At 43.6% G+C, this 14,877-nt stretch overlaps 1 protein-coding gene across 1 annotated transcript in view; it reads left to right on the forward strand.

Moving 5' to 3' along the window:
• The window catches only part of MAP2K5 (mitogen-activated protein kinase kinase 5), a 238,924-nt gene that overhangs the window by 12,792 nt on the left and 211,255 nt on the right, over window positions 1-14,877 (forward strand). The window contains 1 exon segment of the mRNA XM_029066218.2: window positions 4,336-4,403. Coding sequence (XP_028922051.1) covers window positions 4,336-4,403 — 68 coding nt within the window.

Genomic DNA, 14,877 nt, shown 5'->3' on the forward strand with positions numbered 1-14,877 from the left:
AGTCTGCCCGAATCGGCTGTTACTAAATACCGCTCGAGGACAGCAACACAGAGAGAACCTTGCCATTTCTTTCTGGACTCACTGATTTCATTTTTAACCTAGTTCCTCAATCAAACATTGGCATCATCGATGGAAGAAGTAGAAGTGATTTTCCCCGTGAGTAAAGGAGCATATTTTTAGCTGGATTTATTTGCACTTTTCAGTGCCTTTTATCCAAAGATTGCACACTCCTCAGGGGCAGAGCTTGGGCCTCTCTGATTTTTCTTGGACAGTCCCCAACACCAATTTCAGCCATCTTCCTGCAGGAGACAATGAATGAATGAATGAAAAAGGGCTTTCTAATAACAATAATAATAATAATTATGGTACGTATTAAGCCCTTACTATGTTCCAGGCACATTTCTAAGCGCTGGGATAGATACAAGCTAATCAAGATGGATTCAGTCCCTGTCCCACATAGGGCTCACAATCTTCATCCCATTTCACAGATGAGGGAACTGAGGGATCGAGAGGCGGAGTGACTTGCCCAAGGTCACACAGCAGACTGTAAGCCCGTTGTGGGCAGGGATCGTCTCTATTGCTGAATTGTACTTTCCAAGCGCTTAGTATGGTGCTCTGCACGCGGTAAGCGCTGAATAAATACAATTGAATGAATGAATGAAAGTGACGGCATGGGGCTAGCCAAACGTACGAAGCCAGGGAGACAAAATTTTATCTACTTCATAAGTTTGAAAGCCACAAGAGACTCTTACACAACAGTGGTTATCTGCTGCTCACACTCGACTTTATAGATTTTCTAACTGGGGGTAAGGAAGGACAGACTTTGAGAGCGGTAGTTGAACGAAACTCTGTAAATGCAAAGCATGGACTCTCTGGGGTTTATAGTAATCATAAAGATGTTTACTGAGGGCCTACCGGGTGCAAATCATTGTACTAAGCACTTGGGAAAATACAATCAGTGGGACTTGTTGAGCAATTACTGAGTGCCCAGCACCTGTACTAAGCACTTGCATTTTGACACAATTGGCAGATACATTCCTTAACCAGAAATTCAAACGCAACAGGACCTGGTAATCAGAAGGACCTGAGTTCTAATCCTGGCTCCACTACTTGTCTGCTGTGTGACCTTGAGCAAGTCACTTCACTTCACTGTGACTGTGGGCAAGTCACTTAACTTCTCTGTGCCTCAGTTCCCTCATCTGTAAAATGGGATTAAGACTGTGAGCCTCACGTGGGACGACCTCATTACCTTGTATCTACCCCAGCGCTTAGAACAGTGCTCTGCACATAGTAAGCGCTTAACAAATACCAACATTATTGTTATTATTCACTGGGCCTCAGTTATCTGTAAAAATGGGGATTGACTGTGAGCCCTATGTGGGAAGTGGACAGGGTCCAACCGGATTAACCTGTATCTACTCCAGCGCTTAGTACAGTGTCTGGCCCAAATACCATATTAAAAAAAAAAGCCACTCACACTGTACATTGGAGCCACACTTTGAAAGGGCAGTAAATCACTCAGGACTCAGAAATTAGCCATCCCCGTTCTAGCTGTGCAGCAGGTGAAAGCACCATTGCGTTTTGCAAAGGATGGAACGAAGGGGTCAGAAGGCTTAATTGATTTGCCTGATGGCTATTGGTGGAACGTGGGCAGTGAAATCTATAGCATCCCATTCCCCACTCAGTCGTGAGATCGTAGAGCCTAGTCAAGACGAAAATAGGAACTTTCTGGAACCGTATTTCTTCCTCTTAGTTTCGTCCTTGGGTTCTCATCCCTCCTGTCTCTGGAGGAGGTGTGCCTCCTTGAGTTTCAAGTGACTGCTTAACATTGAAGGTGTATGACAACTGACGCATAATTTGGTCTTTTTTTCCATTTAACAGCTTTGTTTTTTTTAATCTAGGTATTTTATATAAGGCGGATTCATTTGCCTTCCCTTGCTAAGAGTGCGTTTTGTGGCTGGTAGCCACCAAGTCTCCGCAGCTATTTATGTAGTTAGCATTATGTTTGCCATTCACACCACCCTTTACCTGAGGCTGCATTTCTTCGACTGTTGGGCCTTTATGTTCTTTCTATTGTTTCTCCTCCGGAACGCACGTTGCTCCAAATAAAATCACCACCAACATATGGCCGGTTATGATTCTCTTTTCCCAAACTCTGCCATTTTGTATATTTGTGACACACTGCAGATTTTGAGAAGATTGCTTCATAATATTTGTTTACCATCTGCTGCACTCTATTTGGTATCGTGCTCGGATTTTTTTTCCTCCATTTTAAGTGACATTAACAAAATCCAGCCAGTACATAGACTTTCTGGTTCTACTTTTGCTTCCCTAATGTGCTGGAAAATCATATTACTGTGCTCCGGGCAACTAGAGAAGCCTGGAATTCTCTTTGTGAACCAGTGTATGGGAGATATTCTTCCCGTTCTGTTTGGTTGTATCCCGTTATGCGTTTCGGTCAGATGGCAAAGAACCTCCTCGTGGAAGGCAAAAATTGTCTAAAATTTTTCGGACTTTTTTTTTTTTAACTTTGCCGATCATTGTCGTGGTGCCTTCTGTCTTTTGCTTTGTTTTTTAAAAACTAATCTGTTGGTGCCCTGCATGCCAATCTTAAGTTTTGATGGATTTAAAGGTCTTGGAGGGCAGTTTTTAAAAATAATGCTATTTGAACTCAGAGAACCAGTCTTTATTAAGTGGACTGGGTGTGGGTTATGTCTAGGTGATTAGGTATTTATCATTTCTTTGCCCTTCAGTCTTTTTCCCTTCTCACTCACGTTAAATTGGTTAATGGTTCCTTATTCTTGCATTCATTCAGTCGTATTTATTGAGCACTTACTGTATGCAAAGCGCTGTACCAAGCACTTGGGAGAGCACAATATAACAGTTCCTGTATTCTCGACTCATCTCGGCCTGGCTTATTTTTAACGTTAAGACTCACTGTGTAAACCTGTTCTTTCTTCTTTGTTTCCCAAATTTCAGGGTTGGTGTTCTTTATGGCACAGGATTGGCAGTGTGCCAAATAAGGAAGCTTGGGCCTATATAATTTCTTTTCTGTTTTCTTTTTAGAATGGGTCTGTTTTTGTTCTGGACCAAAAGTGATCCCCGGGCCCAAACTAGCTCAGTTTCAGTAGACACTAGCCCAGTGCCCACAGAGACCCAGGACAGTGTGGGAAATAAGCCATAACTGGCTGGAATTCGGTTCTGGGATAAGAAAAAGGTTCCGGGACAGGCGTTCGGGGATAATGGCTGGGCGGATAGTAGCAGCTGTACATGGTGTCCCTGTACAAGGGAAGGGACTATTGTGTTTGATTTTTTTTTATGGTATTTAAGCGCTTACTATGTGTCAAGTGCTTTTCTAAGAGCTGGGCAGATATAGGTTAATCAGGTTGGAGGCGGTTCCCTTCCCACGGGGGGCTCCATGTAGAGAGAGGGCAAGTATTGAATCCCCATTTTGCAGGTGAGGAAACTGAAGCTCAGAGAAGTGAAGTGACTCGTTCAGGGTCACACAGCGGGCAAATGGCAGAGCTGGGATTGGACTCCAGGTGCTCTGGTTCTCAGGCCTGTGCTTTAGCCACTGACTGGTACTTTTAAGTGCCTACTATGCACCAAGCACCGTTCTAAGCGCCGGGGTAGATACAAGTCAATCAGTTGGACACAGTCCTTGTCCCACTCGGGGCTCACAGTTTTAATTGCCATTTTTTAGATGAGGTAACCGAGGTCCAGAGAAGTGAAGTGACTTGCCCAAGGTCACCCAGCAGACAAATGGCAGAGCCGGGATTGGAACCCAGGTCCTTCTGACTCCCAGGCCCGGGCTGTTAGCCACTAAGCCAAGCTCCTTCAGTATGCCACTTGGTAGTGCCCAACTCCCTGCACCCCTTTTGATTTCTCCAAGGCCCAGGGCCACGACTGACCACTCAATGTCTTCAGTGGCCCACTGGACATCCAAGTGTCGCTGTGAGCAGGGAATGTGTTTATTGTAGTACTGTCTTCTCTCCAGCGCTTACTACAGTGCTCTGCACACAGTCAGCTCTCTATAAATTCGATCAACTGACCGACCAAGCTGGAAAGCCCGTTGACCAGCAGGGGCAGTGGGGTCCATCAACGTTGCTGTTAGAAACATTATTATTATTATTATTATTTACTTTGAGGATTCACCAAAGGGTTGAACAAGTAGTTTTTGCTGGCAATAGGCAGTAGGGCGTGGGTTTGTACAAATGGGCATAAATAGCTCGACGTGCAGACTATACTCAGCCGAAGGGGCGCGTGTCCCGTGAGGTACATGTGGCTTTCATTTGCAGTCCGAGTCCTTAATCCGTACCATTGCTCTTTTATCAGATGAAGACGAGGATGGCGATCGAATTACCGTAAGAAGCGATGAAGAAATGAAGGCCATGCTGTCCTATGTAAGTCGAGTACATGAGCTGTATTTAAGGTATCGTTGCTCTTTTCCTCCTGGGATTGTAAAGCGCTGAAGTTGGAATAGACAATGTCTGAAACATTCTCCCCCTATAATATGTAGCTTTAAAGCCCCAAAACTTCCTATGTGAAAGTTAGGGGCACGGTTGACACTTTTCCAAAGGCTTGTACACTTACTGATCATATCATGAACATTAAGAGTAATGCATCTTAATGACTTTTGCATTAGGTATAGCGCAGGCTAAATGGACTATCAATTTCCTGTATTTTTTATGCAGTACTTAAAGTAACGGCTCATTAAAAATGAACCCCTGGGCTCTAAAAAATTTTTCAAAATCTACTTTCAACTGGGGATCTCTTTCAACCTTCCAAACAGACTAGAGTTATATTGTAGCTGCAGGCTTAACGGGGAGACATGATTTAAAGATGTACTATCTATCTGTTACTTCATGTGTCGTCCCCCCGCCACATGCACAAAGATGAGAATTCAGGGTTACTAACTGAATCGAAATGATTTGAATATATCCGGAAACGACTTATCTCCCCCATTTCAAATTTATCTGAAGATTTGCATAAACCTTTCTCGCTGACGAAAGTAGGCAGACAAGATGGAGAAATGCATCTCTCGGGGCTCCGGTGCGTAACTTGAAGAGCCCAGCTCTGGTGGAGATCCAAAGGAGCGGCCAACTTGACTAGTTGTAGCCTCTGTTGCGGGAGAGTCGTTCTTGATCTTGTGCTTCCCAACCCCTGTATAGAAGCAGTGTGGCCTAGTGAAAAGTGCACGGGTCTGGGAGTCGGAGGAGCTGGGTTCTAATCCTGGCTCCGCCATTTGCCCAATCGGCGACCTTAGGCAAGTCGCTTCACTTCTCCGAGCCCCTATTTCATCTGTGGCGGGGATTCTATAACTGTCTCCCTCCCCCTTACTGGAAGCCCCACCTGGGCCAAGGACTGTGTCTGACCTGATCGTCGTGGGATTACCCCAGCACTTGGTACAGTTTTTGTCTGCCGTGTGACCTTGGGCAAGTCACTTCTGTGCTTCAGGTCTTCATCTGTAAAGTGGGGATCGAGTCTGGGAGCCCCACATGGGACAGGAACTGTGTCCAACCCAATCTGCTTGCATCTATGCCATCTACCCCAGTGTTTAGTACTGTGCCTGGCACCTAGTAAGCCCTTAACAAATACCACAATTATTATTACTATTAATAATAACTCAAAGTAAGCGCTTCACAAATACCATAGTTATTATTCCCAACATGTCGACCTAGCCGTGTGTAATGACAGCTCTCTCATCAAGCCTCTCAAGCGACCGAGTAGCCGAGTTGTATTTTCTCTGATGGAGAGGGCTTTTAAAAAAGATAATTTCACTGTAATAAAATCTGTAAGATTTCTACCCAGGTTCCTCTGATATACTTTCTAGGGGGAAGGGTAGGAAGAGAATGATAATACAGACGGTGTGATTAGCAGGGCATTGTCTAATAGGAAGGAAGATGAGCCAATTTTCCATTAATTTCTGGGGGTGTCTTTGTGTATAGAGAATTCAAGATTTAATCTTTCCATAGCTTTAAAGAAGGAACTCACTGAAATCGGGTGGTCTTCCAGGAAGCAGTTTCCTGCAGGATTTAGAACAGTGTGGAGAACCAGCATGGCCTGGTGGATGGAACACGGCCCCAGGAGTCAGAAGGACCTGGGTTTTAATCCTAGAACCCAGGAGCACATAGTAAGTGCCTAGAATTACCATTAAAAAATCCCCCCAAAACAGAATCTTACACAAAGTTGACACTCTAGATATTCCTATTTTTGAAAGTCCCTCAACTGGTATACTGGTTAGCTAGGTGTTCTGGCTGTAGAAGAAGCTTTTTATGGCCCCAGCAAGAAATTTTCCTCGTTATCTACACTTCCAAGAGTTGATGTTATGTCAACAAATTGTATTGGTAGTAAGGTGTAATAAATGTGATTGTCATAATTCGTAACCTCCATTCCATAGTAGATGTTGAGTACCTACTGTGTGCCATGCAGTTGGAGGCATTTGGGAGAGTTCAGTGAAAGTTGAGGTGCAGCATGGCCTAGTGGAGAGAGCACGAGCCTGGGACTCAGTAAAACCTGGATTCTAATCTCAGCTCCGACACTTGTCCGCTGTGTGACCATGGACGAGTCACTTTACTTATCTGGGCCTCAGTTCCCTCGTCTGTAGAATGGGGATTAAGACTCTGAGCCCCATGTGGGACAAGGAATGTGTCCAACCTGATGAGTTTGCATCTACTCCACCTCCTGGTGCAGTGCCTGGCACATAGTAAGCACTAAATAAATACCATTAAAAAAGAGGTTCAAGATATAGACCTCGCCCTCAAGGAACTTACGAAGCATACGTAAGCAAACGTACGTAATGAAAATTAGGAAGCTTCGGTCAGTGTCATGTGGTTTTGTACTTAACACGCTAAGGTACCCAGCTATGTCTTTGGCAGGGTAACCGTGTTCAGCATAACCATCGTTTCACATTAAGGCTAAATGCCATTGACTTTTTACAGGCACCTGTAATGTGTCGGCACAGTTGTTTCATCCGTCACGTCTCAGATCGAATATCGGAATGCTTTCCGTTCTAATCCAAAACTGAAGTATCGCAGCTTGTACCACCTTCCCCTAGCTGCCGACGTATCTGGGACGCCTGAGTCCTTAAGGGCCTTGAGGTCCCTCTCCTCCTTCACCATTCCCCCCTACTATAGAGAAAGGCCTCCCTCTGCCTTGCAGATCTGGAAAGCCGCCTAAAACTGTGAGGCCCTGATACCTTTCCTCTCCTCTTTCGCCCTCCTCACTTAGAGCTCTGCCTGGTGCGGGAGCCCCGGAAAGGAAGGCTGGAGTCAGATGAGGCCTCGCCTTGGGATTGGGGGCCTGAACCCCCTTATTAGGACCTCCTCAGGCTGGGAGAGACCTTGGAGCCAGCCAGGCCTGGAACCCCCTCCCCTCTTCAGTCTGACAGACAATTACTCCCTCTTCAAAGCGTTATTGAAGGCACATCTCCCTCAGGAGGCCTTCCCTGCCTCAGCTCTGCTTCCCTTTTCTCGTTCTCCCTTCTGCGTCGCCTTGACTTTCTCCCTTCATTCTCCCAGCCCCACAGCATTTACGTACGTATCCGGAATTTATTTATATTCATGTCTGTCTCCCCCTGTAGACTGTAAACTCGTTGTGGGCAGGGAAAGTCGCTATTGTTGTATTATCCCAAGTGCTTAGAACAGTGCTCTGCGCACAGTAAGGCCTCAATAAATTTGATTGAATGAAAAAAGCTAAGGTCTGTTCCGCCTTGTTTGAATCATGATATCAGTCATTGGTATTTTTTGAGCATCTACCGTGTGCAGAGCAGTAAACTAAACACTCGGGAGAGTACGGGGACAATAGAATAGCAGACACGTTCCCCACCCGTAACGAGCTTATATACCCTGTCACCAATGTTCCTGCGTGTTCTCTGGGACTGTAAATCCTAGAGTAATCCCGAGCGATGCACTAATAATTATAATAATTTTAAAAAAGGCATTTAAAAGAGCTTACTATAAGTCGAGCCCTGTTCCACAAGCTGGGATAGATAGAAGATAATCAGATTCCCTAAGGAGACTGGCAGTCTAAGAAGGAGGGAGAACAGTATTGAATCCCCATTTTGCAGAAGAGGGGACTGAGGCACAGAGAGGTGAAGTGGCTTGCTCAAGGTCACGCAGCAGGCACGTTGTGGTACCAGGATTAGAACTGAGGTCCTTTGACCCAGGCCCGTACTCTTTCCACATGTTGCTTGTCTGGACATTTATGTTGTTTATATCTGATCCCTGGGGTTATATGAGTTTTTTTTTATGAGGAGAGTTACAAGGATAGCACAGGGGAGTGGACAAAAAAACAAAGGTCCCGCTTATTTAGTTGCTGAATGAATTTCCAGCTGCATCCTTGTTCAGAAAGATAATAAAAGCAGGCTGGTGTATTCATTCAATAGTATTTATTGAGCGCTTACTATGTGCAGAGCACTGTACTAAGCGCTTGGGATGAACAAGTCGGCAACAGATAGAGACAGTCCCTGCCGTTTGACGGGCTTACAGTCTAATCGGGGGAGACGGACAGACAAGAACAATGGCAATAAACAGCGTCAAGTGTGTAGAGCTTGGGCCTCGAAGTCAGAAGGTTTTAATCCTGGCTCTACCACTTGTCTGCTGGATGACCTTGCACAAGTCGCTTCATTTCTCTGTGCCTCAGTTGCCTCATCTGTAAAATGGGGATTAACACTGTGAGCCCCTTGTGGGGCAGGGACTCTGTCCAACCTCATTAGCTCGTATCTATTTCAGTGCTTAGAAGAGTGCTTGGCATAGTAAGCGCTTAACAAGAGACATTATTATTACTAATAAAACAAAATCACTATCAGTCTGTTTTACCGTAAAGCTTTTTCCTAGCCACAGGGTTTACCAACAACTAAAACAGTAGGAGGAATGATTACATCTAAACCTAAAGGTAGCAAGGTAGGGTTTTACTGAAAGAGTTGGCTACTGCTGGCTGAGGATGGCTAGTTCCTAGGCTGTAGCCTGCAGAAACATTCTACATTTACTTGGAAGCAACCATTTTCTGGGTGAGCGCCAACCCCGGCAAACATTTTTAGCAGTAATCTAAACAGATTTTGGTATCGGAGCAGAACATGTTGCCTTTTTAATTGAAAACTTATCAATTATTTAAATCGCCGGTAGCCAGGTCCATTCATTTTACGTGTGCCTCAATAATGGCGTTCAGCCCTATCGGGTTCGTGTGACCTGAAGAATCTTCTGTCACGACAGGGTTTTGTCATGAAAGTCGGCTGTAGCGTAATGTAAATAATAAGAAGATATTAAACCAGGGGCTGTAATCAGACATTAGAACCATTTGATGTGAGTTATTTAGGCTTTGTTTCCTTTCTTCATTAGATATATTTTTAAGGCATAATGAGAAGAAAACAAAGCTGTAATAAATTGTCTCTTAAGAAAATGTAAAGTAATTTTGTCTCCAAGGAGATATTTAATGTATTGAAAGAATTCCACAGCCAAGTGTTATTACAGCAGTATGGTGATAGCTATGTGAGTTTGGTTATGAGTTTGTGTTAATCAACAATCTGTTTTTATAGGATAGTTTCTTGTAAGTTACTGTTGTTAGACTCTTCCACTACTGGGATTGTGGCTTTCCCTCTGACACTATTGTATCTTTTTAATTCCTCTATAAAGTATTTTTTAATTAGAATTTGAAATGCTTTATTAGGAGAAAAAAACCCACACACCCTACATATTCTGAAAACTAAATACCTGATCATTGCTAATTATTTAAGGGACTCTGTTAAGTATTCCTTTAATATCGTTTTTAATTTTGTGCTCTGTTTCTCCAGAAAAGTGGAGAAAAACATTCATTCATTCAGTTGCATTTATAGAGCACTTACTGTGTGCAGAGCACTGTACTAAGCGCTTGGAAAGTACAATTCGGCAACAAATAGAGACAATCCCTACCCTTCGGGCTCACAGTCTGGAAGTGGGGAGACAGACAACAAAACAAGTGGACAGGCATCAATAGCATCAACATAAATAGAATTATAGATAAATACACATTATTAATAAAATATAAATAGAATAATAAATGTATATATACATATATATATACACCTAAATGTTGCTCTTTATTTTACTCTATTACATTTGGCCAGGACTGGTTTTATTTTCTTGGAACATAAACCAACTTGGTCACTCCTTGCTTATCGGTTTTACGTCAGTATTATCCATCATCTTGGCATTGTTCTGGGAGGAAAGTATTTTAGTGGTAATCTATACTTTTAGTTAACCTAGCTGTAAGAGTTAAGAAACTAAATATAGACCGCATTTTTTGCAGGTGGGTGTGTTTGAATTGCATTAAAAAAAAGACTTCGATTGCTTTTTTAAGTAAATAAAGGATTTGTTTTGCTGTTGTTGGGAATTTTGTGCAAATGAGACACAGGATTAGTGACGATAACAAATTGAGCCTCATTTTTTTTTGCCTCTAATCGAGGGCAAAATCCTAATACTTCAGAGGAATGTGAAAATTTCCTTTTGCATACTTGACGCTATCGTTCGTGGTTGTATATTGGAGGTCACTAGGGGAGAAATAAATTATTGACCCATACAGCCCCCCAAAGCAGGATATTTGATTAGTCTTAGTCTAGCTTGCATAACTGCAAATATTATTGGACATAAAATGTCCCAGGCCCCATTGAAATCCTGCTTTAGCAGCCTTGCAGATAACTGCGTGCCCAGGGCCAGAGATGATTTACACCAGCCTAGCAATAAAAAATATTGGGGAAGTTTATTTTATCATCTGTGTCGTGCCTCGGGGAGAGGATGGGCCGGATAAAAAATATTTTGTAGACTGGTCTGTTTCCCGTTCTTCTCGACGAGACCAAAATATTGTTAAGTACAGTTTGGCTTCCTGTGGCAGAGAATCCGCCAGACGAGTGGCCCTCAGTTTTCACATGTGCCCGCGTTTGTTTTAAGCTTAACCTTTAGATAACTTGTCAAGAGTCTCCCTGTTCTCTTGCCTGGGAATTTTCGACAGACATTGAAACCGTTTGCTTTATGCCTTTAAAGAGGCGGAAGCAAGTTGATACGGAGTTGTACGGCTAATGGGGCACGGCAGAAGATCTCCAAATCTCCAAAAGATTTCTAGGAAAGAGAAAATCGAGAAGTACGAGATCAAACGGATGGGTGGTGGGTGATAGAGGCAGAGTAGGTAGAGAACAGAGGATGCCTGCCCAGTAGTAATAATGTGGTATTTAATGCTTACTTCTAATAATAATAGAGCCGTGCACATAGTAAGCACTTAACAAGTACCATAATGACGATAACTGTGGTATTTGTTAAGCACTTACTATGTGCCAGGCAAATTGGGGTGGACACAGTTCCTCACCCACATGGAGCTCACAGTCTTAATCCCTATTATTAATGGTGTTTATTGAGCGCTATGTGCAGAGCACCGTACTAAGCACTTAGAAGAGTGCACTACAACAGAGTTGGCAAACAGGTTCCCTGCCCACATCGAGCTTACGGTCTAGACATAAATTTTACCACCGACCTTTTCTTTTCTCCAGTTCACTTTACCCTTATTTGGAACAGTGTAGTCTGTTGTTCATCCCCACATTTCTAACTAATATTTGTATTCCTTTTTTTTCTGAACGTTTCCAAGGCCCAGGGGCCAAACCGAACCCACCATTAGGGAGGATAAATAGCATTATTCACGGTTATGTTTTATAACTTCTTGTATGCAATATCTTTAAAGGATATATTCACGCATCCTTTTTTTCCCCTCTTGCTTTTGTAACAGTGACAGGTAGAGGGGAGAGATAGTGAGTAAAGCTGTATCTAAACAGACCAAATAAAACCCATGGTGTACAACAATAAAGCATTGTTAGTTCAATTCATTACGTGATGTGGTACACATTTATTTTTCCTCTATCAAGTGGCAGATCCTTTGTAGCTTCTATTTAAACAGTGAAACTTTTCTCTTTTAAACTTTTGGACTAAAGACAGAATGCTGAATTCTGAAAGTCAGCTAGCAGGGCAGTTGAAGATATACTATGAAGCTAACCTTGATGACCTTTCAGGCTTTAGTTAAAATGAGTTTACAAGTTCTTAGTCCACCAGCCAGTACAATCAATCGGAGTGTCTGCTGCTATTATACGTTGTCTTAAATGTATCCAAGTTGAATTTCATTTGCTTTTGTGCTACCCAATCCTCTCGTGCATTCAAGACCATCTGGATCTCTCTTCAGTTTGACATGGCTTTTCCATCCAAAATAAATACCGTGGTCATTAAACTTTGCCAACTTGCTGTCTTGTTCTCTTCCAGGTTATTAATAAATGAATCTGTGAGATCACCCTAGTCCGTAAAAAAGGCCCCAGGGCCGGTCTTTATTGAACTTTCCCCCTAGAACATCTTTCACTCTAATTTTCTTTCTAATCATATAATCAATTAATCTGGGATCAAATTGTGACCCCTTCACTTTGTGATTATTTAAGAAAGAGAATCCGTGAATTTAAAAAAAATCAAATCAAATAAATACCTCATTGCAGGAACGTTAGCTGATAGGGAGAGTGTAGAGACCTCATGCCAGGAAAAATCCTGTATTTGTGTTAATTTTGTGGTCTGAGTAGATGGACTTCAGATGTTTTTGATCCTCTGGGGCGATTGTCCAACAGTTGAGCCAAACAAAGGGAAATCATATGAATGCAAAATAATTGGGAATATTTGAAAAATCAGAACTGATGGCACAACAGAGTAGTATTGTAATTGAGTTCCTGGTCACCCTGAAGACTCATAATATTGGGCCCTCCAAAAGGAAGACTAATAAATTAACTATGGGCTGCAGATAGTTGGTTGGAGTATTGATTATTGCTATAATTACTGACTGGACTACATAAAATGGGGTGTGCTGGCCAAAAATGAATTTGATCATTTTATTGCTAATAGAGAAGATGACTGAGTACACTTTTTTGTAAAAAGGTGATTTTTGTTTTTTTAACTGAACCATTCACTTTGCCCTTTGAAAGGACAGGTTAAAGACAGAAATTTTTACTTGTGATGTGAGAAGTCCAAGAACTTTTGGTTACTTTTTTAGGTATCTCTGTTAGAACTCTGTTAGGTAAATTAGAAATTGAGGCATTAAGGTTTATGCAGCTGCAGCGTGGCCTAGTGAGTAGATCATGGGCCTGGGAGTAAGAAGGACCTCGGTTCTAATCCCGGCTCCACCACTCATCTGCTGTGTGACCTTGGGCAAGTCACTTCACTTCTCTCTGCCTCAGTTCCCTCATCTGTAAAATGGGGATAAGGACTGAGCCCCAGGTGGGACATGGTTGTGTCCACCTGATTACTTTGTATCTACCGCAGTGCTTAGAACAGTGCCTGACACATAGTAAGCACACCATTAAAAGAAAAAAACTGGAATGGTAGCGGTCAGTCATTGCTGGGTTTTGTATGTTTCTGCATAATACGTGGTCAGGGATAATAATAATTGTGGTATTCGTTAAGCGCTTACTGTGTGCCACTGTACTAAGCTCTGGGGTGAATGCAAGCCAATGGGGATAAGCACAAATCTTTGGCAGTAGGAGCAGTCCACCTGCAAGCTCCGGCTCCGTCTCACACGTACCCTGAAGCCTCCAGGGCCGACTTCAGACATCTGGCCACCCTGCAGCGGGGAAACCTTTCCCTCTCCCGTGCAGTACGTCTTCATACGGAAATCTATTTGAACCCCCTGAACCTAGAGGGCTTCTCTGTGAGCAACTCCTTCCCAGACCCTTCACTCCCGACCCATTTGTATTCTCCTTCTGGCCCCAGAGACCCCACTTCTAACCCAGGCCGGATGCTTTCCAGTTTGTAACTGGGATCATCCCTCTGGCAAAGGGCCTTGAGGTCTCAGCTCCCTCCACCCCCTCTTCTTTTCCTGCTTGGGCCCAACTTCCTCTTCAGCTTAGTGAGTTACAGCATCCGTAGCTTTGTTGATGCTTCTGCATTATCTCCAGGAAAGTGACTCATTGGGGACGGTGAACGTTTGTCAACTCTGCTGTGTTATACTCTCCCTAGCTCTTAAAACACTATGCACACAATAAGTGCTCAATAAGTTCGATTGATTGACATTGGGGGCTGGTTTCTCCCTAAGATCTTCCAGTCCGTCCCCCAACTCAGATTATTATTATTATTATGGTATTTGTTAAGCGCTTACTATGGGTCAGGCACTATACTAAGCACTGGGATGGATACAAGCAATTGGGCTGGACACAGTCCCTGTCCTCCTGGGGCTTACCGTCTTGATTCTCATTTTACCGATGAGGTAACCGAGGCACACAGAAGTGAAGTGAGTTGCCCATGGTCACACAGCAGACAAGTGGCGGAGCCGGGATTAGAACCCACGACCTTCTGACTCCCAGGCCGTGCTCCATCCACTATGCCACGCTGCTTCTCTTTCGCTGTGATATTCACCCCATCTCCAGAGCACTTTAGTTCATATCTTTATATCGTGGTGCTTCTTTATTTTATCGTAGCCCCCACTGGATCGTAAGCTCCTCGTGGGCCTGGAGCCGATCTGCCGATTTTATTGTGCCCTCCCAGTGCTCCTCCCACAGTAAGCATTGAGGTACCACTGACTGACCGGTCGGTGAGCAGATGGGTCTGGCACTTCTGCTGTAAACTACAGCTAACTCATCCTAGGCTTTGTAAAAATGTTGACACCTTTTTAAGAAATCTGTACAGAAATGCTTCAGCTGGGTGGGAGCCGACCGGGCCGGAAATAGATGGATAGTTCCGCAGGGAAAATTCTTTTTCCCTTTTTCTTCCCCAAAGGCAGTAATTCCCGAGGTCTGCTGGATTTATGATGTCTGAAGTTTTGAGGTTTGCACTGACCTTTCCTTACCTGTCTCTTCAGTGTGCGTATGGGGCCGGGGGGGGCGGTTCTCAAGGG

The sequence above is a fragment of the Ornithorhynchus anatinus genome, chromosome 5, assembly GCF_004115215.2.
Source record: "Ornithorhynchus anatinus isolate Pmale09 chromosome 5, mOrnAna1.pri.v4, whole genome shotgun sequence".
NCBI classification, from domain to species: Eukaryota; Metazoa; Chordata; class Mammalia; order Monotremata; family Ornithorhynchidae; genus Ornithorhynchus; species Ornithorhynchus anatinus.